General features: G+C 50.1%; 1 protein-coding gene across 4 annotated transcripts; it reads right to left on the bottom strand.

The window, feature by feature from the left end:
- Window positions 1-225: 225 nt before the first annotated feature.
- On the bottom strand, window positions 226-26,214 carry ash1l (ash1 (absent, small, or homeotic)-like (Drosophila)). 4 transcript variants are annotated; one of them, XM_068333318.1, is made up of 27 exons: window positions 25,955-26,214; window positions 25,048-25,151; window positions 21,711-22,513; window positions 15,934-20,314; window positions 13,683-14,349; window positions 13,430-13,603; window positions 13,023-13,117; window positions 12,828-12,901; window positions 12,696-12,741; window positions 12,363-12,471; window positions 12,065-12,271; window positions 11,727-11,873; window positions 8,894-9,002; window positions 8,662-8,811; window positions 8,505-8,572; window positions 8,262-8,428; window positions 8,024-8,176; window positions 7,885-7,939; window positions 7,598-7,730; window positions 6,073-6,342; window positions 5,877-5,963; window positions 5,686-5,776; window positions 5,423-5,561; window positions 5,161-5,333; window positions 4,910-5,076; window positions 4,119-4,575; window positions 226-2,690 (listed from the first exon to the last, which is right to left on the bottom strand). In XM_068333318.1, the coding sequence occupies exons 3-27, from the start codon at window positions 22,314-22,316 to the stop codon at window positions 2,599-2,601; spliced, it is 8,817 nt and encodes a 2,938-aa protein (XP_068189419.1). In that variant the 5' UTR covers window positions 22,317-22,513; window positions 25,048-25,151; window positions 25,955-26,214; the 3' UTR covers window positions 226-2,598. The 4 variants fall into 4 exon arrangements, with proteins under 4 accessions (XP_068189419.1, XP_068189417.1, XP_068189418.1 ...); XM_068333316.1 differs by having other exon boundaries at window positions 4,092-4,575; window positions 25,955-26,213; XM_068333317.1 differs by having other exon boundaries at window positions 4,092-4,575; window positions 26,052-26,205.

The raw sequence follows: 26,214 nt of genomic DNA, 5'->3' as shown, positions 1-26,214 counted from the left end.
AATCTTTTAACTCTGCGTCCAGCAGAGGGCTCTGACTTACCGAAGGTCAGCTCAGGCTTCTTTCATTTTAAGGATATCCTAATATTGCAAAGTTTTGTTATTTAATAAAACACACGAATAATTTGAAAATAATACAAGTTTTAGAAATGTAGTTTGCTGTATTGTCGGAGCCGTTCCCAGGCAGCGGTCACGTGGTGTGAAGGCTCACGGAACGGAAACAGGAAGTGTATTCACAATAATGTAGTGCTTTTTATTAAAAAACAAAAACAAAAGAAACAAAAGAAACAATATAAAACAAAAAAAAGTAAAAACCAACAGCATTTTTTTTCATGACTTAAGAATCATAATTACAAACTTTTAACGAGTGGAAGAAGTTTTTTTTTTTTTTGGACAAACTGTACACATCACAAAACGTCCGCCAGTCTGCCATTTACAATGCTTGCATCTTATTTGTGATTGTCTAAAAATAACTAAACAAATCACACAAAAACACACAAATACAAGTACAAGCATTATACATTATACTGCTATCACAAAACGGAACCATTTCCTATTTGAGAAAAAAAGAAAAGAAAAAAGTAATATATCGGGCTGACAGTTTTACTTCTGCTTCTGTCAAGGTTTTAAAAATATCATAACATTTTTATGTTGTTTTGTTTTTTTAGTGTTCAACACTTTGCAGCAAAAAACAAGGAGTACATTTCTCCTTAAAAGTAATATTATTAACAATAATCAGCGACAGAAAGGTGTCGTTGCCGCTGTCCCAATGCCTTCTGCGTCCACCTGACATTCTTCTCATGCAGTAAATAGATGAATTTCATTTCTACGCAACAAAAAACTCAGCTTTTAAGGGTTTTTTTATGTCGTCAGGACAAGTTAAAATGAGATTTTATGGACATTAAAAAAATCTTTTTTTCCTCCGAGCTTAAGTGTCTTCATTATAGTAATACCAACGGAAGAAATTATAATATTATCATCATTATAATAACCATAATACATTTTGGGCTGAGTCCTGTACAGTACAATAATAAACAAAATTCATTTTCAAGATATTGCTTTTTGGAGACACTTCTCAATGTAGCGTGTTTGTGTGTATTTACATCACTTGGCACTGTACAGCTTTTAAATCCCTCCGTCTCTCCCTCCTTTCTGTCAGTTTTACCTCACCGGGACGTTTGCAGGGTGTCCCTTTTTTTATGTATGTGGGGGGGTGCAGGAACTCTCATCAAATGTCACGATTTCTTTTTAAAACATTCTCCATGGCAACCAGGAACATAGTTAAAAGACAGAAACAAACAAAAAAAACAAAACATTTGAAATCCCTCCCCCTTCCCGATGTACAGTTGAGCCCCCCACCCTCACTGGATATAAGAAAATATGACCATCACGATACATTTCATGTTACGTATTGTATTCCATAGTTTTCTTAAAACTGTTAATTGCCATCGAGCCCTTTTTTTTTTCCGTTTTTGTTTTTTTAAAAGGTAAAATCTTCAAAAAAAAAAATCTGGCAGACACACAATAAGTGTGTAAACACACGCACACACTCGCAACACAAGGCAGTCGGAAAGCACAGACTGTGTAAGACGTGGAACCCCCCCCCCCGCCTGATTTAGTTAAGCTGGTGAATCCTGTTAAAAATGAAATAAAAGAAGACGAGGGGCGACTGCCTCGTGAGGAGACTCAAAAACTAAAAACCTCAACACGACACTTTGACCCCACAAAAAAAACACAACAAAGCGCACACTCCGCCTGCCCCCCCCCCCCTTAGCACGAAACAAACACCCCCCCCCCCCGAGCTGCTCCGGTCCAAAATGAGTTACTACAGTATAACAGGAAAAAAAGAGAAGAGACTGTTTTCAGACTGCATCATCCAGTATGTGTGTGTGTGTGTGTGTGTGTTAGTGTGTGTTCATGATACATTACACAGAGCTTCACAATATCCATGGTACCAAAAGTGCAGTTCATCCCCCCACCTCCAACACCCCCCCCCCAACGATTCTTGTTCTCTCTTTTAATGAGCAGCATCTGAGCACACCGCTCAACTTAACATTAGTCCTATGTCGCCCCCCCCCCAACCCTCCACCCCAGTCTCATCTGACACATCTAAGGGGGGTGGGACAAGTCTCCAGCATTCACATCATCACGCCCCCCCCATTCAGTACCAATGGTTCTGTTTCTGATGTTTGCTAGTGGAATCGAGTCTGGACATTTCAATGCATTTAAGTGCATGGGGGGTGTTTCTCCTATGTTAATCCAAACAAACAAACAAACAAACAAACAAACAAAAACCGGTTTGCATCGTTACTATTTATAGAATCCATCAGTCTGGTCAGCTCTCCACATCGTGCTCCTTGAGAACTCTTGAAAAAAAGCTGAAATCGCCGTCGAGTCGGGGCTCCGAGAACCCCCTCCGCCCGCCCCGAGTGGAGACGGCAGTCTGGGAAGAGGTAAACCGGAAGAGCCCCCCCCCCCACTCCACCAAAAACAGGGATGCATTGTGGTCCATAACGACGAACAACGCTAGTTCCCCCGCCTCGCTGTCTCTCCTTGCATACGGAAGTGAAAGGCGGTGCGCTCCGCCGGCGCGCGGCGACGTCATTTCCTGCCCACCAAATCGCCGAATCCCAGCGTCCGTCGCCGTAGCCGCCGCCCCGCCCCCTCCTCCAGGAGGTACGTGACGTCTACGGCTGTTAGGACACAGAGAGAGAGAGAGAGGAGGGAGAGAGGAGGGAGAGGGGTGAGCTCAGACACAAACAGACGGCACCTGGGGGTGTTAGCATAGCATGAGCGAAGGTGTTTCCTGTTACTGATAGGTACACGTCTGATGAGGAGGGCGTGGTCGCTAAGGAGGGTGTGGTTGCTAAGGAGGGCGTGGTCGCTAAGAAGAGTGTGGGAAATAAATTCCACTCCACAATATTTGCATCTTTTATATTCTTGACACACTCTTGGTTCACTTTTATTCATGATAATAAAAAAACAAAGAGTCAAACTTTATGAGTTTGTCTCAAGGTGCAACATCAGACGCCTGGCGCTCGCTGTGTACAATACCAATGAGTTTGTTACACACACACTGTGTGTGTGTGTGTATGAATAAAAGTATGTTAAGTTCATCAAGTGGAATAAAACAGTAATTCTTTGTGTGTGTGCAGACCCGGTGAACAAAGCCGACTTTGACGGGAGCGGAAGAACCAACAGGTTCTAAATGTGCTCGTTTGTGAGGGACTATATTTTAGAGGCGTATTAATACGCCGTTGCTCTAGTTTCTGGGACCAGAACGGCGGATGTGGGATCGACTCAAAAATAGATTTATTCTCCTGAAGGAACATGTAACCAAGTGTGGCTATAAATAGGTTAACTACTATTTTTATTTAGTTTAGTTATTATTATTTCTTTTTGGTTGTGAAGAAAAATGTTGCAGAAATCCTTTAAATCACATGTGTCAAACTCAAGGCCCGGGGGCCAAATGTGGTCCTCCACATCATTTTATGTGGCCCGCGAGAGCATAAAAGGTCAGTGTCTAAAAATAAAATAGGTCAGAAGTGTGCTTTGAACAAAAACTACATTTCCCACAATGCAGTAATTCAGCCTATTTTAACACTGATTAAAACTTTTGAACAAAGTTAACGTCCTAACTTGTGTTTGATGTTATTTTTCTTTATTGATTGATAGTTTGATCCTTGATTGATGGAGTTCTGTGGGTTTGATAACCTGATGAATTAAAAGGATTTATGTTAGAACAGAGAAACAAACATTTTCTTTGTGCAACTGTAATGTTTGTAACTCGAATAATGTTTGTAACTTGAATAAGTAATAAATTCAGCGTTATTTGACATTAAGGTGTAGTTACATTTATGTTACATTACATTTAGTTACATTTATTAGTTACATCTGGCCCTTTGAGGACAGCCAGTATGCTGATGTGTTGAAAATGAGTTTGACCCCCCCTGCTTTCAATGATTAAAATTAAATTCTGTGGGATAATAAAGGCCTCTAAGCTTCATACTTGGATTTCTTGGACTATGTGGATGTGCTCTGTGAGCGTGTGGTGACGGTGTGTCTGGGTGGAGCGGAGACCTGGTGGACCTTACCCCCCTGCTTCGTTCCCGCTCCCTCACCATTCTTGCTGGGAGTTCTGTGCAGCAGATCCAAGAGGATTTTGTTGAGCCGCTCCCTCTGGGCCTCCCTCCTGCCCAGCGCCGGGTGGTGCAGCGGCGACGAGGCCGAGGACGACGGCAGCTCCAGCAGGTCCCCCACCCTCCCCGTGGAGCTCTCCTCCAGCTCCTTGCACTCTTCGGCGTCTCGCCCTTCCTCCTCGTCCTCTTCTTCCTCCTCTTCGTCTTCGCGGACCTCCCCGTCCTGCCCCGTTCTCCTGGGTTTGGCCGAGAGGAGGAGTTCGGCGTCCTCTGATGCCGCGTCCATGTCGTCCTCCGCCCCTCTCCCGTCTTCGGCTTCGGGCAGGAAGTCGTCGACGCGTTCGCAGGAGGAGCCGTCGTCGTCGACCCCTTTGGGACGCTCGCTCTTCCAGGCGGAACGACCCCCGTTCCTCTTGTAGTTGTCGGGAACGTAGTGAGGCTGCAAAGAGGTCACGATCAGAACCGGATTTTACTGAAACCGACCTGAATTTACAGTATCTTCCGCTCTATAAGGCGCACTGGATTATAAGGCGCACCTGCAATAAATGGCATTATTTAAAAAAATAAAATACATAAATAATAAATTGAATGACAATAAAAAGCCCAATTAAAACAATTAAAATAAATACTTTTTTTTAAAAAAACACCCACATATAAAGCGCACTGGATTACAAGGCACACCTTCAATGAATGGCATATAAATGCTGATCACATGTACAGTTTCTGTCACACAAACAGAAGCCAGAACCAGACGAGGCCCCCGTGTTTCTCACCGAGAAGTCTCTTTTGGGCGTGAGCCGCTTGGGGAAGTGGTTGAAGGCGTACGGTTTGGTGCAGACGGGGTAGCGGTTCCGATGGATCTTGTAGAACAAGTGAGCCGACTTGTCCAGGCGGTAGTCACAGATGTACACGTCCTGCTCTTTTACATTCTTTGGGCGTCCTGTTCGAAGACAAGGGTGGTGAAAAGACTTCAAAGAAAACCCAACCCGAAGCAGGAGGTGAGAGTTTTGTCACTTCCTGTCACCTTTGCAGAACGTGTAGAGGTCGAGGACGCAGCAGGTCCCCACCACCGCCTCCAGGGGGATGATCTCGTACAGCGGCATGCGGAACAGCTCGTTCTGGTAGAAGCGGCGCGATGGAGAGTGGTGCGTTTCGTGAGGACGGAAGTAGTGGTGGCCGAAGGCAAACCTCTCACCCCTTTGGGGGGGGGGGCAAGAACAGCAGCAAATTAAACTATGTGGTGCACGGTAAGGATTCACGCCACGGCTTCGCGTTCGTTCACTTACTTTTCGTTCTTCCAGAGTTTCTCGATCCGGAAGATGTCCAGTTTGTCTCTGTTGACGTGAGACAGGAGGCGGTAGGACTGTCTGAGCGGCTGGCCCTCGGGGCTCCGCCTGCTGTCTCGCATCAGATACACACAATCCCCTGCACACGCACACACACACACACACACACACAAAGACACAAGGAAAGGGTTTAAAAACAAAACAAAAAAAACTCTGTTCAAGTCCCCCAAACGCGACCCGACTGGTTTCCACCGTTCCCTCACCTTGATGCAGCAGCAGCTCGTCTCTCAGGAGGCAGATGTAGTAGACGGAGCCGGCTTGGGCGTAGCTTGGCTGGGGGATCATGGGAACTTCCTGCAAAAAAAAGAGAATTATACACACGGGCGAAATACGATTAAAGCAGTCGGCGGTAATTGAACACCGGTTGGTTTTGGCGTCCGGAGGACGGACCTACCGTGTCTACGGGCCGCGGGTCGCACTGCTCACACAGGTAGTGCTCCGCCTCCGTCTCCAGCCGCATGCAGTCGAAGTGCTGCCACACCTGCAGCGACAGAAACCACGGCTGCATCGCTCGGGAACAGAAAAGTGTGTCGCCGTCCTCGTTCTATCTCCTAAACTCTACACCGCGCGTTTGACGGGTGACTCCTTACCATGCACTTCTCACACTGGATCATGAGGCCCTCGTCTTTATACATCCCACAGATGCAGCGGATGACATCGTCGTCCTTGTCGTGGGCCCCGGGGCCCCCGCTTCCGTGGTGGCCCTGGTCGCGCTCCAAGGAATCCGAGCTGTCAGCCTCGCTGGCGGTCTCGCCCACGATCTCGTCGATCTGGACAGCGGCTTCGTGCCGGGCGCTGTAGTACGCCTTCCGCAGCCGACACACGTCCCTGCCGACCGACGACTTCCTGCCGTAATATTTCTGCAGGGGAGAAGAAGCAGCTATGAGTGTGGAGGCGGATGGATACGACATCAGTGAGACGGGATCTCGTTCTCGTTGGTGGGGTAAAGACGTAACTCGTGTGTTCTCATGACTTATTGCGTTTCTTTTCATTCTTTATCATTTTTATGTAACTTTTTATAATTACTTATACACAGGTAAAGTCTGCATGTCTATTGGTTGATTTAAAAAAATCTTCATTTTTTTCTCATAATTTGGGGGATTAGAGACTTTATTTTCAAGGCTGGAACTGATTAAAATGATTTTAGTTATTTTAAATTGAGAACATTTGCTTGACTTACGAATTCAGTGACAGAAAGGATCAATCTGGTATCTGGAGGTTCTACTGTACGAAACGCAAAAGCCTCAACATGAATTCACACAGGGACAGATTAATATTACTATTACAGACACACATATCGACAACATTCACAAAGACGATCCTCGGAGACACAAAGTAGTGCGATATAGCTGCAGCTCTATTACGATGGGGAGAATAACAGCTGTCTGAAACGACGGAGCTGAGTGATCAATCACAATCTGGTTCGATCAGATCAGAAGGTTTTGAGCATAAATAACAACCCAGCTTTTCATTTTTGGATCAGGTCTGCTCGGTTTAAAGAGGCATTCCACCAGTTTTTAAGTCATAAAGATTAATAGTTTAATGTCTTCCAATAAAGCCGGTTAAAAAGCGTGTTGGGACCAAACACAGAATTTAATTTACACATCCTCTTCAGACGTAGCGTAAGCTCCGCTGAGAGGCTTCAAGTGGTTCCTGTTTAAACTGGAAACCCAAAGCGGCTGGACCGGTGAGCCGAGGCTCAGCCGTCATAAAGTTACGTCCCGTCTGGGAGGCGTTTCTGTACGAGTCAAGAATAACGAAGCCCAAGGGGGGGGGGGGTGTTACAGCAGCACAATAACGCTGTAAATAATCATTTTAATGAGTCTTCGTTTTTAATATTGATTGGACTGTAATAATAATCTGGGATCAATCCTGAGGGACAAGTGTTATTGTTGTTTATTAAATGACACAGACTGGAGGCTGCAGGTGAAACAGACTCAGGCTTCAGCGTCAGACGTGGGTTTAACGTTCCGCACCAGGTGTCAGGGCGTTTCCACCAGAACTCAGACAGGAAGTAGGTTTGAATCCTTTTTAAAACCCTTGTGAGACCCTGACGGGGGTCTGAAGCTTTGGGGGTACAGAGAAGCAGGGGAGCATGACTGCTAGCCGCCTCACCTCAGCATTGCGGAACACCTTCAGCATGTCCGTGTCGAACGCTTCCACCGTCTTGTAGTGACCGGTGAGGATCTGCTTCTCAATGGTGCTCAGGTCCAGAGGGTCCGACACTTTCTCGTAGTACTGGCTGTTCCTGGAGAGACAAAAACGGTGGGTGGGGGGGGTCAGTGATGTTTACGGCCATCCCAGAGGAAACCGAGACGGTTTTGGATTCAGATTAGTTCGATTTCTTGTTTTGTTCACAACATGAGGAAGCAGAAAGACGACCTCCAGGCTTGAACTCTCACCTCTTCCTGGACGGGAGGTTCACCAGCGGAGCGGCGAGCGTCTGACCGGCGGAATCTGGGGAAAGGAAGAACGTTGGATTCATTCGGGCGAGGTGAGATATTAGCATTTAGATACACGTGTTAGCATGTGGACTCTAACCCTTGTAGCTGGTGATCATGTCACAGATCTCCTTGAAGATGTGTGCGAGGCGAGCGGTGCGCGTGACTTCGGTGTTCTCCTCTGCGGCGGCGAGTCTCCTGGTGCGAACCGACCGCGACGTCTGCAGGGCCGAGAACTGGGTCAGGAACACGTCTGGAAACGAGGGGACGGGCGTTAGCGGGTCGCGCCACGGGGCTTTGAATCCAAAATTCACGCTTGGGAAGTCTTCTGCGTTCACCTGACTTGATGTTGCCGTCGTCGCGGATGACGCCCCCCCAGCGGGTGTAGATGGACAGGCTGCCGGCGTCCCTCTCTCGCTCGCCTTCCCTCTTCAGCAGCTCCTGTTTCTCCCTCATCTTCTCCCAGTTCCTCAGGAGGAACACTCGGTGCTTCAGCACGAAGTTCCTGACGGTGACACGAGTGTGAACGCGGCCGCTAACCCGGTGTGTGGTGATCGTGTGTCCCGTTTGAGCGCGCTCACCTCTCCCTGTTGGACATGGGCTTCATGAGATGGGGGTAAAACTTGTTGCTGTCGCTCGACTCTTCCTCCTGAAAAAAACGGAGACGGAGTTACGGATGGAAACCCACCGGCAGAAAACAAAACAGGAAGTCTCATTAGTTTATCGTTCATCGCGCACCCGTTTCTTCAGCTGGTGTTTGGACTTCCTCTTCTCCTTGAGTCGACCGAGTCGTCTGGTCCCCCCAGTCTTCCCAGGCAGACCGTTGATCCGCTGGCTCTTCCCCCCGATGATGCCCCGGCAGCTCTCCGACCCGCACTTACACACTTGCTGCAGAGCAGAGAGCGATAAGTCAGCACGACGCGTCCAAAGTGTTCCTCCTGGAGGTGAACGCCGGCCGCCGAGGACTCACCTGCTCCTCTGTGTTGAAGGAATGGAAGTTGTAGTCGTAGGTGAGTTCGGTGCCGCTGGGGATCTCCTTCAGAGCGAAGAGGCCGATTCTGTAGACGCCGTTGACCGACCTGAGAGGAGGAAGTCAGAGCCGAGTCGAGTGAGAGGGGAAAACTGTACTTTTAGTTATAACACGAGTACAGTAACCACTCGTTACTCACGGTTAACGCATTCCAGGAACCACGATATCGCGACAAACTATTTTATTATTTACAGTAAATTAAACGTTTCTGAACCCCCCCATACTGATATTAAACCACCTTCTGTCTGTATTACCTTTTCCCACACTCTGATAGCCTGTTTAAAGCACTTTTGTGCTTCACGGCAGTCCGAGACTAACGGATCGTAGCGCACTTCCGGATGCTGTCAACCAATAGCGTGTGGATACGGTATCACGTGACTACCTACTAAAAATCCGCGATAAAGTGAAGTCGTGCATCTTGAATTGCAAATAAGTGAGGGATTACTGTAATTAGAATTAATAACTGTCAGTCATAAACTTTAAACGCACCAAAACAGGGTTAAATAGAAGGAACGTTGTACAAAGGTGTGAGATTTAACAACTTATTAGCATATTTAATTAGTTTAATTCATATAGTTTATAGATCAATATCAAAGCTTTTGGCCAAACACGGGGCATTCAACATGAAATCTTAAGTTAAATTTGAGGTTTAGTGTTAGCATAAATCAATGTTTAAGAAACAGGAGCACTCGATCGTGATCGTCATGTCGACAGTCACAGGGAAAAGTCGGGGTACACCCCGGATAAGACGCCAGCTCATCAGTAATTCCATCAAGGAAAGAAAACAGTCAGCTTTCATTGTCATTTCATTTCGCTGAACCCCCTCCTCACCCCAAACCCCCCGTCTCCAGCTTGTCGACATTCCTCTAAGAATAAAACTCGGGCCTGTTTTCCCGTCGCTTCATAATTTATTCCTTCTCTGGCGCTGAAACGCTGCTTCAGCGCCTCGTCTTCAGCTGGACCCGAGGCCCGGCTGGACGCAATCTCTCTTCTGCGACAAGACGGATGAACCGTCAGGCTCTGTGCTGAAAATCCTCCATCCTGGCGGAGTCTTTTATTTCAAGTGCAGCCACTCTACGTTACACACTTACACACACAAGCACGCGCTAGTGTCCTAGTTATAAACTGGTCCATTCTGAAGGGCAGAGAGCTCTCCGCTACTGCTTCAGTTTAACTGTCTGCCGTTAAATCCTCCAAGGCGCTAAACCGGCACCAGAGGAGGAAAACAACTCGGTTCCAAACGCAGTGGGTTTACTCCCGCTGAGAGAACCGTCCCTTTAGGGAAACGGTGAATTATTCTGGCGTCGGACCGAGGCCTTTAAGTCGTTTAGGTGTCTGAACGCCGGCGTAAAGGTGACCTCCTCAGATTACCGCCTCACAACTGCAGTAATAAGGTCGGGGGATTCAAGGCGGAGCTTTCTCATTTATAAAAGACGTGTAACCTGCCACACTCGTCCCGGTTGGAGCTCCAAACTGGGGCGACACAACGACGTGACTTATCTGTGACAAAACACGCAGATCAGAAGCAGCTATAGATGAAAACGATCATCCGTCTGCTGAACATCCTCCTGCGATTCCCAGCGTCATCCTCTCAGACAGCGACTTTAGAAATGACCTGGATCCTCAGCCGCACCAGCAGACGGCAATTAACCCGGGAATTTTCATTTGCGTTCATTAAAAAATGATCGACGCGCTTAGAAAACATAACGGTGAATATTTCAAGTGGAAAAAAAAGTCTCCTCTCGGTCAACGCCGTCTCCCTCTTTAATGACGGATTCCGTCATCGTACCTGATGGTCGTTAAAACGTCCCCTCAGGAGGTTTGGAGGACACGCGCGCTCGCTGCTAGCTGAAAGCTAATTAGCATAGATTTAAGAAATGGTGGATTCTGAAATATTTGTTACTGCTCTGCTGCAAATATCTGCTAAACTCGTTTGTTTTTTCTTTTGATAGAACCCAAGACTCGTATCGGCTTCCCTGTTTGAGCTTCCTCCTTATTTTACAACGTGATCATGAATGTCCTGAACCGTAGCTTCCTGAGGTAATATTCACTGGGGAATATCAGCTCACAAACGAGACGTTCAAATGTCAACACAACTGACTTCTAACGCCGCTAGCCCAGAGGTCCACAACCCTTTTTTTGCACAAGCCGCGAAACTATTGTCTGACTGTAAGCCGGTCCATGGATCGGCAGATAAATCCAACAAAATAAACAGCATAAAGCTGTTTTATTCTAACTTTAATAATAAAGTTTGTATCAACTTTATTAGCAGCATCCTTGTGATGTTACACTAACGTTTGTTTCTTGTTGGTTCTGCTAGCTTGGGAGTTTCAGTTTAGCGGAAATGTATTCTGTGTTAGCGGCCCAGTGCGGCCCCTTTAAGAAGGTGGTCATGTGACCGAGGCAAGCATCTCCACAAGCGAACAAAACATCGTTCAGAATCAGATCAGAAAGAAAACAGGAATAATGGAAATGTTGGATTCTTTCTGTGAGACCTGGTACAGACTGACCCACGGATCGCTGCTCTAGCCCACCAATGCATCAAGATACACAAAAATACCCACAATGCAGCTCAACGAGTAACACCGAATGTAACCATAATCTTATGAAATGTTATAACCATAAAAAGCTCCATAAACGTCTCTCTTATGTCGCCTCATCTTCAAGCAGTTGCTCATAAACCTCCTGAACTCTCTTTCCCAAACCTGAGTCCTGGTGAGACTCCAGACGTGACAGGAAGTGTGTTTTGACGCTGCGATCCGATCACACTCACCACTTCTGCATCTCGCAGTTGGGCTCGCAGCTATGGTTGATGAAGCGCGCCTCGTTGCCCATCCGGTAGCTGTCGATCACCATCCCGCTGTCCAGGTTCAGGCAGTACTGGCCGCTGTGGGAGAAGTATTGCTCCATCATACGGCTCCTGAAACGTGTTAGAAGAGACAGGGGAGGGGGGGTTTACAGAGAGGCTTTCATTCATTTAAATGTCAGGATAAATTACGTCTTGAATTGAGGATGTGAAACAGACTCTAAGTAGAAGAGTCGGCCGTTTTTTGCCCCGGATGTCCAACATGGTTCTCGAATGTGAAGCAGAACGGGACCCGATGGGCTCACCTGAACTCCTGCTCGCTCACCACCTCCCCCAGGTACTCGATGATGAACTGCCCCGCGCGAAGGGACTCCTTGGTGCGAATGCCCCAGCCTTTGCCCTCGGCGCGGAACCGCTCCAGACACTGGACCCACTCGTGTCTCTGGATGCGCTGGTTGTCGCACTGATCGGTGCACGGGCAGGTGCTGGGGGAGCACTCGGCAAAACTCATCCTGGGGAAAACGGACGATTGAGACTCAGAACATCCGCACGCTTTTTTTATTTTATTTTTTTTTAACATTACGATCAGCGATTTGTCTTTACCTGTTCAGGCAGTCGTCCAGGCAGCCTTTCTCCGTCTGGTCCTCGTGAGGTCTACAGTTACACGTCGTCGTTTCATAACCGGAGAGAGGCTTCACATCCACGTAGACGTCTGTCACGAAAAACAGTAGATCAACACCTACAGATACCGACTCCATCATCCAACAGGAGGAGCAGCAGATATTTCTAGCTCCTGATTTGCGAACGATGAATATAATTTATATCCGGGATGAAGACAGTCAGAGCAACCGAGGCAGAGAAATGAAAACTTGAGCGCGTGGATGACCGTAAATCACATCCCCGCTTCATCGCTCCCACGGACATATGGATTCTTACTTGATCGGATCTTTTTATAGAGCGGGACATCAGGCCTCTTGTAGAGCTGAAACACAAAACAGACATGTTAGCATGGAGGGGAGTTTGAAGGCAGAAGCGAATGCTTCAACTGGGGCTGACGTGATATATCACCTGATCGTGTTTCCACAGCCACAAGATGTCGTAAGGCAACTGGAAATCAATGCGCTTCTGTCTCAGGTACTTCCCTGAAGGAAAAATAGGAGCACAAAAATGTAAAAGTTTTGGTTTTTAATCAACAAAGATGTAGAAGAAATCACACGTTGGGCACCTGTCTTAACAATAGTGCGAAATGCGATGAAGCCTTACCAACATGTATGGGAGCGGGAAACAATCCGTACTCGTGTTCTCCTGGGATGTACTCCAGCTTCTCTTTCTTCAGCTGGAGAAGCTGACTGCGGGGGCTGGAAGACGCCATGCAGAAAAGCTCAAATGTAAAAACAAACTTCACTCCGAAACAGAATTATCGTCAGAATCGTCAAACATTGGAGGCAACAACAAAAAAACAGTATTTTCTGCACTATAAGGCGCACCTAAAAGCGTTTTTCTCAAAAACCAACAGTGTGCTTTATAATCCAGTGCACCTTATAATCTAGTGTGCTTTATAATCCAGTGCGCTTTATAATCCAGTGCACTTTATAATCCAGTGCGCTTTATAATCCAGTGCGCCTTTTAGTGCTGAAATTACTGTACATGTGATTTTGATTGGAACTGACTCTTCTGTCTTGTACACGTCGGAGTAAAGCCCCGCCTTCTGGAACTTCTTCTTTGGCGGTCTAGCTGGTCTCTTCTCTCGTTGGCTGGTGATGGGTATGGGCGGAGCCTGTTCCCTGGGGGCGGCGTCGGGGCGTTCCTGGGAGGACTGGCCGTCTGGCTTGCTTTCCGCTGAGCTGTAAACAGAAGCACAACTTTTGTTTTCTGATCGATTAACGGTCGTCGATGCCGATGGAAACGTTCCAATCTGCTCACCCACGAAAGTGCTGGAGCTCCTCCTGCGTGAACCAGGTTCTTCCTTGGGGGGCTCTGGGTCTGGCCATCAGGTAGCCGAGGTTCTCCTCTCTGTCCGGCAGCCGCTCCTCGGCGTCCTCCACCTCCCCGTCCTCTTCCTCCTCCTCTTCCTCCTCCTCCCCGTCTCCGTCCCACTGCTTCCTCTTCTGACCTTTCTTACACTGACCCTGGACGACCGACTCGATGGCGTCCGTCACCGTGTCCCCCTCCCACCCTCTTCCCCCCGCCGGCCGCTCCGCTCCTCGTTCCCTGGGTCGGTTCAGATTCGGCTCGACCAGCGGCGGCGGGGAGGGGGAGGGGGGCGGGGAGGGTAGCGGGTGCTTCCTGGGGCGCCCCGGGCCCCTCTTCTTCACCACGTTGTTTCCCGTGCGAGCCTGTCGCTGCAGCTTCTTGGCGCGCAGGATCTTGTTGACGTGATGCAGCCGGTGTTTGGACGGCTGCGCCCGGTGGGAGTGGTGGGGCGGGGGGGCGTCCGAGCAGCAGTCCTGAGTGGGGGAAAGGCGGGAGGAGGAGGAAGCGGAGCCGTGGGAGTGGAACAGAGACGGTTGGTGATGGTGCTGCTGCCGGTGGTGAGCGGGGCCATCGGGCCCCTCGGGGGCGGAGAGGGTCACGGCTCGGCTCTGGATCCCTGACGAACCGGACAAGAACAGAACAAGATTTCTAAACGTGTTGATCAAACTCTCAGGCCCTGATTTCATCTGAGCGACTGTCGTCTACCTGCTTCCATCATTCTTTATCTCGCGTGTCAGACCAGGCTCCGACCGCTGTTTGACCCCCCCAATCCCAGCCTCTAATCCAGGATTACCCCGTGGCGTGATTCCCACCGGCCTCACCATCTCGATTCTAACACGCACTTAAACCTCAGGTGAAACTCACACCTTAGCAAACAGCTAACGCTGCTCACACACTCGGACAGATTCGTCTCAGGCGTAGCAGGAGCTGCTCCCAGGTGCCGGCTGTGCTGGCGGGGTAGGGGGGGGGACTGAGTCTGGCACTGTGGGCTTTAGAGGGAAACGTCTCCTAAATATAGCATGTTAACAAAACACTCCACCCCTCCGGCTCGGGCAGGAATGTTATATCAAGCGGCCAACGGCAGCCGTCCACGCTCACCGAGGAGCCGCTTTAAGTCATTAGGCATGCTTCTCTTTTTTGGGAGGGGGGAGGCTAAGCCTTTAACCACGAGTAACAGCTACCAAATGTCAGACAGTGGCAGCGTGGGGATGTCAGGGTCTGTCGTCTTCGACTGAAATAAGATTCCTACATGCCGAACAGAAAAGTGTTCTTCTCTTTTCCATGTCAGTCATTCTTCTTCATCCTCCTCTCTAACACCAACTGTCCTCACGTCTTCCTCTCTACATCCATCTCCTCTCTACATCCATCTCCTCTCTACATCCATCTCCTCTCTCAATCCGTCCACCATGACTGGTCTCACCACTGTCTGATAAACTTCTCCCCTTCACTGTAGCAGAGGACCTTCTGTCCCATCAGACACCTGACGCTTTCCTCCACCCGTTCCAACTGTTTCTGTTTCTTCACCTCCTTTACACACACACACACACACACACACACACACACACACACACACACACACACACACACACACACACACACACACACACACACACACACTGTGTTATCATTAATTCTCACCATCACAAGGAGTCAGACAGGCTTCACTGAGCCGACAACATAACTTGTGAGCTCGCTGTGTTTTATAGTAACGTCTAGAAACAAAACCAATCGTCCAGAGATCAGTGCTACGTCTAATTTATTCTACACTTAAACAGTCAAACATCAGTAAATTACAGTAATCCCTGGTTTATTCCGCTTCAAGATGTGCGGCATCACTACATTGTGGATTTTTAAGTAGGTAGTCATGTGATACCATACGCACACGCTATTGGCTGATAGCATCCGGAAGTGCGCTGCGTTCTGTGAGTCTCGGAACGCAGCGCACTTCCATGTATTAAAGAAACACTTAAAAGTGCTTTAAACTTTAAAGGTAATACAGGTGGAAGGTGGATTAATATCAGGGGAGGGTTCAGAAACGTTTAAATTACCCTAAATAAGAAAATAGTTTGTTGCTATATCACGGAATTTCTTCGCGAGTGGTCCTGGAACGTGTTAACCGTGAGTTACGAGGGATCACTGTACATTCAGACTCAGGATTCTCTACTCCAACACGTTGGGCCCCCGCCCTCGCTTCACTCACCTCTCCTCTCCGCTGACGCTGAGCGGTCTTTCCTCATCTGCCTCTCGATGCAGGTGAAGCCGGAGTTCTCCGGTGCCCCGTCCATCTTCCTGCTCCTGCCCCCTTTCAGCGTGGTGCGGTTGAGGGCGGAGGTGAACAAATTCGTCAGGTTGGGAGAATCTCGAGCTCCGGGCTCGCCGTCCTCGGCGGGGGCGAAGGTCTCATCGTCGTCGCTGTCCGAACATCCCGCCGTGTCGTCGGCCCGTCCGTCCGAGAAGGGGCTCTGCCCTGCGTGACTCCGTGACAGTTTGGAGTAGTCCGCCTTGGCGCCGCCCATCCTGAACCAGGACTCCACCGGATGGGCTTTGGAGGAACCCCCCAGCGCCAGCTTGGAGGGGCCCAGACAGGACATGGAGCTCTCTTTGCGCTTGTACCTGTCCGCGGGCGAGGACGAGGAAGGAGGCGAGATGGCGGAGGCGGCGGCGTTGACTTGCTTGCCGGAGCCGATGCTGGAGGAGTCCTGTCCGAAGCGGCAGCGCTGTAAAGACTCGGTCATCCCCAGACCGCCCCCCCGCTCTCCTTTCCCTGTCACGCCGCCGTCGGCGCCGCCCCGACTCTCCGCTCCTCCTCTGGACGCCTCCTCTCGCTCCTCCTCCGGACAGCGCTCTCTGTGTTTGTGTCGGTGTTTGTGTTTGTGGTGCCAGTTGAAGGAGAGCTCCGAGGACATGGGGGGGTACAGGACCGGGGACCTCCCCCCTCCCAGGTACTCCTGCCTGAGCAGCTTGTGTTTCTTCTTGTGAAACTTGGAGGGGTTCAGCAGGAGGTGCGAAGGGTGGTGGTGGTGCACGTACGACGTCGGGGGCGGCGGGGGGAACGACGGCGAGTGGTGGGAGTGGTGCGACGGGGCCGCGTGGGGCGACTGGTGGTGCGGGTGGGGGTACAGGGCGCTGGCTGGGGGGTAGCCCCGGTAGTAGCTCAACCCGAGGGGCCCGGAGGAGTAAGGGACGCTGTAGGAGGGGTGGTAGAAGCCCCCGCTGGAGAGCGGGAACCCTAACCCGGGTACAAACGGAACCTCGGACATGGACTCCCTCAGCTTGGGGGGGCGTCCCCTTTTCTTCTTCATGTCGGGTTTGCGGACGTAGTGCAGCGGGTCGCAGGAGTACGCGGGGTGGGAGTAGAAGCTGCCGAAATTCACCCTGAAGATGGTCGGCAGGATGTCCCTGTGGACGTAATGATGAGGGGGAGGGCCGCCCGCGCCTCCGATTCCGCCGCCGGCCCTGCCCCCCACTCCCGGTATCCTGTTTGCCCCCGGCGTTAGACCGACCCCGCCACCCAGCCTGTGCCCCGCGGTCCGGTGCGCGATCCGGATCTCGCTGAGCCTCACCACGATCTCGTCCAGCTCCGCCAGGAAGTCTGGGTCGTGGCGCCGCGAGCGCAGCTGCAGGTACTTCTTCTTCCGTTTCCGTTTCTGTCGTTTCAGTTTGTCGTAGCCGGGGCAACCATGGCTGCGGCGTTTGCACTTGTGCTTGTGTTTCTCCTTGTGTCCGATTAAAGAGGAGGCGGGGGCTGCGGGGTGAGGTCTCCGGGGATCGGGGGACGACCTGGCCCCGTGGGGAGACGGCGAGGGTGACGGATGTTCCATCAGCACGGCGGAGTGTCGCCGCCTGCCTCTGGAATTAAGGCCCATCCCTGGACCCATAGCTGAACTCATGACCCCAGGCATTAATAGCCCCCCGCCCAACCCCGGCGGAATCCCGATGCCCCCCAGGCCGACCGCCCCTCCAGCTTTCTCCCCGCGATCGGAGGTGCTGTTGTTATCCGTTCCTATCCCGCTGTCGCTTGGCACCGTCTCCTCGCTGTGCGACTCGCTCACTGGCGACGGCGTGGCTTCCTTGAGCTCGCTCAGGGGGGGCGCTGGGGACGTGGGGTGGAGCGGCCTAGGGGGGGACAGTTTATGGTAATGGTAGTGCTGCCGGTAATGGTGGTGGTGGTGATGGTATCCGCGGCAGGACGACTTTTTCTGGGAAGCGGCCGCGATGGCGGACGACATCGAGCCCAGGCCTGGGTTGCGAGGATTGGGGGCCGAAAACGTCGGGGGAGGGAAAGAGAAGGTGCTGTGGCCGTGGTGGTGGGGGTTGGCGTAGTGCGAGTGGCCGGAAAAGTGCACCGAACCCGGCTCCACGAAGCTGGCGTCGCTGATGGGGCTGTGGCCCCCGCTGGACTGGGAGAGGGAGGGCGAGGGGAAGACCTCCGAGGACGAGAGCGAGTGCTGCTGCTGGGAGTGCAACGGGTGGTGATGGAGGGGGGAGGTGGTGTTTGGGGACAGGAAGGGGTCTGAGGGGGGTGTGGCGGCATTGGGCATTGCTTTCGGTTTGCGGCCCCTTCTCTTCCCCATGTATATTGTCCCCTTTTTACTGACGTTGATTTGCGGCCCCAGTTTCCCCCCAAAAGAAGCAGCCAGGGAAGACAATGACTGGGTGGCGGCTTCCACGGCGGCGACCCCCCCACCGGCGGCGCCTTTGGGGGTGTCTTCTGCTCTGGGACCTAACAGTATCTGACTGAGAATGCGCTTCCGCTTCATGCTCTTCATCTTATTGATCTTGCCGATGATGGTCTTCATGATCAGCTGCCCGTTTCCTTTGTTACGGAACAGTTTGTCTCCCGCGTCTCCGGACTCCGGTGCCAACGTGGGGGGTTGCCCCTCCTGGGGTAAGGTGGGAGGAAGGCGCTTTGGGCGACCTCGCTTTCGAGGCATAGGTTTAGGGGGGTTCAAGTCTACCTCGGGGTGAAGGACGGGGGGGTCCTGCTCCTCTTTGGACTTCAATAAAGACGAGAAGACCTTTGAGGGAGCCAGCTTGTTGGGTAGACACCCCCGGACTGGCGCGTCCAGCCTGGGCATTTTCGACTTCGGCCTTCCCCTCTTCTTGGGTTGGGGAGCGAAGAGCTGCGACGCTTGACTTTGTGGATTCAGTTTGACCTTGTTGGGGTTGGGGGGCCTGCCCACGGGTCTTTTCACTGGTGGCGTCGGCGTTTCCAGGCTGGAAGTTAAAGGCATGTTGGCTTTGCTCTGGTCGTAGGGAACTTCCTGTCCCGCTCTGTAACCCGGAGCTTTATTCATGACTCGAGTCCAACGGGGTTTCCTTCCTCGGCGTTTCTTAAGGGGTTTGTTGTCCTGCTCTGCAGGAGAGTCTACGGATGAATCCGGAGAATCATCCCTTAGAGGGGTTTGCGGGTTCTCCTCAGCATCTGGTTCTGGTGAAGAAGGCGCCCTTTGTCTTAAAGGCTCCGGGGGGCTGCTAGTCCGACCCGGTCGACAGTTATCCCTGTTGGGGCTGCGTTTACTGGGACTACAGCTCTTCCCTCTCTCCACTCGCAATGACTGACTGGTCGCCCCCTTGTCTTTCCCTTCTGGCTTTCCTATCCCTGCTGGAGGAGGAGGAGGGCACTTGCTCAAGTCTCTGGGGCTTTCCCTGTCCTGCTCCATCTCGCTCGCGCTGCTTTCCTCAGCCAAAGTGGGACTCTCTCGTGCGTGGTGTCCTTGCGAGGGAGCCAGATGGCCCAGGTGGCTGACTGCGCTCACTGTCTTCTGCTCGGACGAGGTGGAGAACGAGGACGCGACAGGACAAGACGGCGATGAAGACATGGCGTGGGGTAGACTATGACCTGGATGTGGCTTTGAGATGCTACTGCTGCTGCTGTCGTTGGTGCTGTCCTTCGACATGGCGGAGAGGCGGTTACTAGCGTAGGTGAGTGCTGGACTGTTGCTGCGACTACTGCTGTTGCTAACACTGTTGCTACAGGCTTTCCCAGATCCGTCTGTTTCCTCCTTCCTCAGCGGCGTCAAGTTGGGCAAACTCTCCATGAGACTGTCTTTATTCCGAGAGCCGTAGGGCCGACCGGGCGGCCGCGACACGGGAGGCGGAGGAGAGAGGTGTACCATGCGTGAATACGTGTTCCTATTGGCCATGGCCCTGTCTCGCTGCTTGGCTGTGGGGGCCATGAAGCCCGAGCTCGGGAGAGGCGGAGCCGGGTCGATCTTGGCGGGTTTGGTTGGCTTGGGGGTCTTGGATGGTGGGCAAGTTGCGATGAGTTGAGCTAGTTTCTCCGTGACGGTGGGAGCGCCCCAAGTTTGAAAACCCTTGTCCTTGTCTCTCTGACTTTCAGCGCCGTACGTGTACTGAGGAGCTTTAACCCCTTCAAAGCTGGGTTCTTTTGATGCAGGTACTGGTGGTGATGGTGAAGACGTCCGGGAACTGGGTTGCGGCGTTGGCGTCTTCTTGCCGGAGGGGTGAGTTTTGCTGTCCGGCGTCGGACGATGAAGGTTCAGGGGCCTCTCGGATGCAGTCGGAGCCGCTTTCGCATCCGGCTTTGGATCGGATTTACAATCCATCTTTGGTGAACCCTTACAATAAAACAAAAAAACAAAATGGTAAGTGACTGATGAGATTCACAAATTACATTTTCAACAAACGGAAACACGTTTCTGGATCCCTCCACAAACCACTGACAGAATTTTGCATCAGATGCTTTCCAGGCGTGCCCAGGGGGGCAGTTACACTCAACTCAATAACACTTATCAGGGTCAGATCGGGGACAAAGCAGGAGAGCTAGACAGAGGGGGTCACGCTGGAGAGGGGGGGGGTTGGAGAAAACGGCTAAGCAGGGACAGAGGATGGACGATGCAGATGGAGGTGGATGGAGGGGGCGGAGCAGGATGAATAGACACAACCAACAGAGAAGCACAAAGAGAAGCAAAGGACAATTTATGCTCTTCTATTTATCCGTGCAATAACATGGTAATTACTGGGGGTCCCCTTGTTGTGGACCGCTGCTTTATTGATGAACGGCGTTAAAATTTTAAAGGCACAGTTCACCGGATAAACAAAAATACATTTATCTCCTCTTATAGTGCGATCCATCCGTTCTAACTGTCGCTGTTTCATATGAAAAGCTGAGATCTGAAGATATCAGCTGTGGAGATGGGCCGCATTCTCTCATACATAATGGAACAGATGGCGCCTTGCCTTCGGTGGCCCGAGAGTAAAAAGCTAAATAAAAATGTCCCTATTTCCAGAACCACGCTCCTGTTGATCAAGATAAACCCAGCAGTGTGTTTTAACCATTTAATATGGGTGGACACGTTTTTCTACCACACGTCACCCCACAGAAAAAAAACGTCTACTGATGGACGAGGTGCTCGTGACAAAGTGGAATGTAAACATTAGCAGCGTCTGTTATGTTGGAATACAGCGTACGTATCTCTGAGGACAAATCTTGATGGATCAAAAACACTTTTAGAAGATAAGATCAGGTATGAATGTTTAATGTTCGGGTTGGAGTCTCCCACGAAGGACATGTGCCTTAAATAACAACCACACACTGGAACAACATGAAGGCGAATGTGAAACCATTAAAAACACGTTTACAGCGCGCCGTCGTTCCTCATGGTTAATGCGTTACACAAACCACACGACAATAACAAATTCCGCGATAAAGCGGCGACCTATTTATCTTATTATTTACGGTAACTTAAACATTTATTAACCTATGAACCCTCCCCATTATGGTATTAAACCATCCTATCTGTATTACCTTTTCCCACACTCTTATTGACTCTTTAAAGCCCTTTTGTGTCTCATGGAAGTCCGAGACTCACAGAACATAGCGCATTTCTGGATTCTGTCAGCCAATAGAATGCAAGTACGGTATCACATGATTGCCCACTAAAAATCCACAATGAGGTGAAGTCCCAAGTGTTGATGCGCAAATGCGTGAGGGCGTACCGTCTTTCTCCTTACCCTTTTTGCTGGAGCACCCCCATTCATCTGTGAGGGCGACAGGGTGGTGGCGCCAGCGAGAGGCTGCACAGGAGGCGCCGGCGGCGTGGGGGCTTTAACGGAGGGGGTCGACGACGAAGACGAAAGCTTGTTGACGCCGGGACTCTTCTCCCTCTCCTTTTCCCTGCATTGTGAAGGACTCTGGTTCTGACTGCCGGCCCCTTCGCTGGTGGTCCCTGCCCGGTTTCCACGGGTACCACCACCTCCGCCTCCTCCGCGCCCCGTGTGCCTCACCGTCGCCCTGATGGCGGGTCGACACACGTAGTTCTCCAGGATTTTTGGGGGCTTCTTCATGCGTTTGGCTTGAAGGCCGATCTTGAGCTTGACGTTGCCCTCAGACAGGCTGCTCTCTTTGATGGAGAAGTGGGACTGGTCGCCCCCCGCCCCGCTCCCTCCCGTCCCGGCGGAACCAGCAGTGGCGGCGGCTGCCTCCTTCTCCCTGTCTCTCTTCTTGTCCTCATCTTCCTCTTTCTTTCCACCCCCTCCCTCTTTCTCTCTCTCTCCTGCAGGGCCACCTGAGAGGAGAGGTGGTGGAGATGAAGCCCCCCCCTGAAGCTTGGGATCCATCGGAGGGTTTAACCAGGGGAGGGGGGACGCTTCAGGTAGAGTTTTTTTTTTGTGTGTGTGAGTGTTCGGAGGTGGGATGAGGGGGAAGTGGGGGCAAAGGGGGGAAAGGGGGAGGGGGATAACGGCGAGGTCAAAGCTCTCCTGGCTTTCAGGTGGATTCTGTCCCGTCCTCAGCTGTCCAGCCCTCCGTCTCCGTCCTTCAAACGAAGGGGGGGGGCAGATAGAGAAGAGAGAGAAAGAAACCCACATTAGCCATTTTAGCACAGGACATCACCGACGCGCTGACAGTTTAAAACGGTAACATTTAATGAATGACGGTAAAAAATAAAAAAAGCAGAAGGACGGCAATGATTTTATCGCCTATTTGGACAGATGCTGTCCTTCCTTCCTTCCTTCCTTTCTAGGTGACTTTTTATGGTCTGTTCGTCCTCATCGACCCTTTAACCGGCTGTGACCTACTTAGACGGTGACGACGCTGCTACCTGAGAATCACAACCTCAGGACCGAATCGTCCACCTGAGGAGAAAACAACGACCGTACATCCGGAGTCGATGGTTACATCCTGGTGAGGGTATCAAGGAGACGAGATGCTGAATAAGCGATCCTGTTAGCGGCGGTACGAGCAGGTGCGCAGCGTCAAACTGTTCGTACCTGACGCTAGCGCGGCAACAGCAGCATGTTTCTTAATTAGCGGACGGCCCCGATTTCCGCTGAGTGATTTCATGCCGACCCCCCCCCCCCCAGCAGGTGCTTTCTCTGGGTGAAGTCATTCGGGAGGCAATTCAGAACGGTGACCTCAGCACATCGGGGCCCTCTGGGACCCGGACAGAAGATACTGGCTGCCTTCTCCAGCCTCTGAGTGAGCAAAAGCGCGTCAACGTGAACGCCTTTTCCCCGCCCTGCATGGCGCTAAAACCAGAGCCTCGAGAACATCACACAAGTCGTCACATCAGTGAAGCGTCACAGGAACTACTACACAGCCCTTGGTTGTGTTTATTTTGGGTTATAAGCGTGGAAAACAGTAGAAGAGTTCTTCTATTGAACCACAAAATAAACACACTCCAGTTTATTTTGGCGTCTGGTCAGTAAGTTCCCCGGTGACGGTTTTTTTCTCCTGCATTTACTTCAATTACTCACTCCATTTCTCCTCACAACGCCAGCCACCCCCCAGCCCTTCTTTTTGCTACACATACCACACTCAAATCACACCTCCTTCTTTTCTGTAGCACTCCATCAATCTCTGTGTTCTTTCACCCTTTTTTTTTTTATTCAAGCCTTTTCCGTCCTCTTCCTGATTCTAATTGACGAATGTGGAGAGCGGTAGTAACGGCACGAGCTGTATCGCTGTGTTCCTACTTTTAGTTAAAAACACGATGCGAAAACCACCAAACCCCAAATGGTTCCCCGCGTCCTGCTTTCACTGGATGAAAAATGTCTTCACTCGTTTTTCTTTTATACCAAAACACTAACAGAAATAGTCGCCCCTTCACTGCCTGTAACAAAAAAACCCACTTCTAGTACCTAAATGTGAAAGGCTGAAGATAAAGGTCGACAGAAAAGCCTCTCAGACGGCCAAAACTGTTCTCTCACCTCTAAAGAGTAAAGACAGACAACGTCTGACACTTGTCCCGTAAATGATCTCCGAGTCAGACAAATTACTTTCTCCACCGCCGCCGATAAGTCTTAAAGACCAGACATCAATGTGTCCATTCACCACAGAATTAAAACTACACTGCAGTCATTTAGTTTAGTTCTTTTTTTTTACATTCATACTGAAAAACACGACAAAAATCTGAAGATAATCGTCACATCTGTCTCTCTTTTGCTTTTGCTTTCACAGCGACGAGCGAAAGTTAAGGAAAGGAAAAGACGTGAACACGAGACGGAAAGGATGGTGGGTATTAAGATGAAAAGGAAAAAAAAAAAGTAAATCAATAATCAATATCAGGCCGACAAGCTAAGTAATGTCAGAGAAGACAGGAACGTAGTAAACAACTTCCCGCGCCCCCTCCCATTCCTTTCTCCTCTCCCTCCCTCCTCACTTTTGCACACGTTGTTCATAACTGCTGATTTCCCTTTGGCCATAGCGATAGTATCCAACCCGCCCACCCCCACATCATTCACAGGAGGGACTGGCGTCTGCCCTCAGATCATTTCCAGGGCTTTCGCTCAAGTGGTAATAGCACAGGGTCGCTCTCAGGGAGGGGGTGGGGGGGGCAAATTCCTTTACTACTACCTCTAGTTGGAGAAAAAATCACACAGCTCCAGTGATCAAAAATAGCTGTCAGACATATGAAAGAGGGATTTTTAATGTGAATGTTGGATCGATCAAACCGGAATGACAGGTATCCATCATCTCCAGGCCTTTACATCCCATAATGATCAAAAACGTGTGGCAATTCATTCTACTTTACAAACAAAATAGGCTGAAGAATCAATTCCCTGAATCTCCAAGGGAATAAATCTCCAGCTTGACTGCAAGTCCTTCAATCCAAAAGGAAGTCTGCATGCTCCTGCAGCTTTCTCTGTTTTTCTTAGAAAAGCCATTAAACGGCATGCAGTCGTGTGATTATTTTACGCATCATCCACTTTCATGGGTAAACACACTCCAAATCTGACGATGTGACTAAAGAAACAAGAATCTGAGTGAGTTCACCTCCACTCTTATGTCAACAGCCACCCAGAATTAAACTAAACGCATTCAAAAACATCGCTTTTCACATTAACTCACCTGTATAATTGTCCAGAAACCGTCCTCACATTATTCGGCTCTTTTTTTTTTTTACTCCATTCATTTGCATCAACGCAGCGGCCTCATAGCAAATCTTCCAAGTGCTGAATTATCAGAATCAAAACATGAAAAATGTCAAATTTAGTTCTCCTCAGATTGTGTTGTTTTTTTTTATTAAAGCAACGATTTAAAAAAAATATATATAAAGGTCCTGGAATTTAATAAGTGATATTCGTGCTGTTGTAGATGATATAAAGTTAAATCAGTGCACATAGCAACGCACAAAAACATGATTGACGTGAACACTGTCACCTTCAAAACACAAAAGTTGAAACGGTTTAACAACGTGACAGGTATTCCGGAATAAAAGCAGATGAGTGACATTTAAAGAATAAAGTAAAATGAGTGTAAATTAGGTGAAGGAACATGTAATAACCGATGTGTTTATTTCCCAACAGGCTAGCGATCACAGACAGCCTGTGTATCAATGGTGTTGGCAGCGGCTAACTAGCTATCTATCAGGACGATTAAAGAAAAATACGTCCAGCGTAGCTTTAATACAAGTTGAATTAAGGTTAAAATGATGAAATGGGATATGTTCTAATAATATTTGTGTAAAACTAATGACTACGACACAACCCCTGGGCGACTGATGTCCATAATCCTACATCTCCGTCACATTCTCGTAGGCACTCGTGTTAACGTTACTACATCTCGGCTACGACGGCTAACGATGCACTAGCATACAAGTCGAACCAGAAAAAAACCTTTAAACGTCGGTTCAGAGACGAATACGCAGTTTAAATCGACTTAAAAAAAACAAATAACAAAAATATGGTGAGTTATATTCCAGCGGTATAAAATTACAGATGCGCCGTGTGGGTTATTAAAAAAAAAAAACACTAACTGTCAACAAAATGGCGGCTGCGTTGAATCAACAGAGACCCGAAATGGATCTCCCTCTAATTCCTCCTTTCCTCGCTGTGAAATCCCGTTCTCCTTACAGCGGTTGGTATCCGTAATATCTCCCCGGGAAGCTCAATGATCCAGTCCGACACGCCGATAGCTGGGCCTGGATGTGTCAGCGCGGGCCTCCCTCGTCAATCGGGCCTCCATGTCTGCTCAGCCCGGATCGCTACTCTGTCAGCACAGCACGGGCATTCTGAG

The sequence above is a fragment of the Antennarius striatus genome, chromosome 14 (genome assembly GCF_040054535.1).
Source record: "Antennarius striatus isolate MH-2024 chromosome 14, ASM4005453v1, whole genome shotgun sequence".
NCBI lineage: Eukaryota > Metazoa > Chordata > Actinopteri > Lophiiformes > Antennariidae > Antennarius > Antennarius striatus.
This window is presented reverse-complemented; position numbering and strand designations above follow the sequence as displayed.

Bases quoted from the DNA above. Each gene is read 5' to 3' on its own strand.
- ash1l (XM_068333316.1), bottom strand. From the start codon at position 22,316: ATGGATCCCAAGCTTCAGGGGGGGGCTTCATCTCCACCACCTCTCCTC. The intron at 11,874-12,064 runs GTGAGCCCATCG...AACACGTTTCAG, and splicing joins GTGAGCGAGCAGGAGTTCAG to GAGCCGTATGATGGAGCAAT. The intron at 6,343-7,597 runs GTGAGGCGGCTA...TCTCCCCTGCAG, and splicing joins AGGTGTTCCGCAATGCTGAG to AAATATTACGGCAGGAAGTC.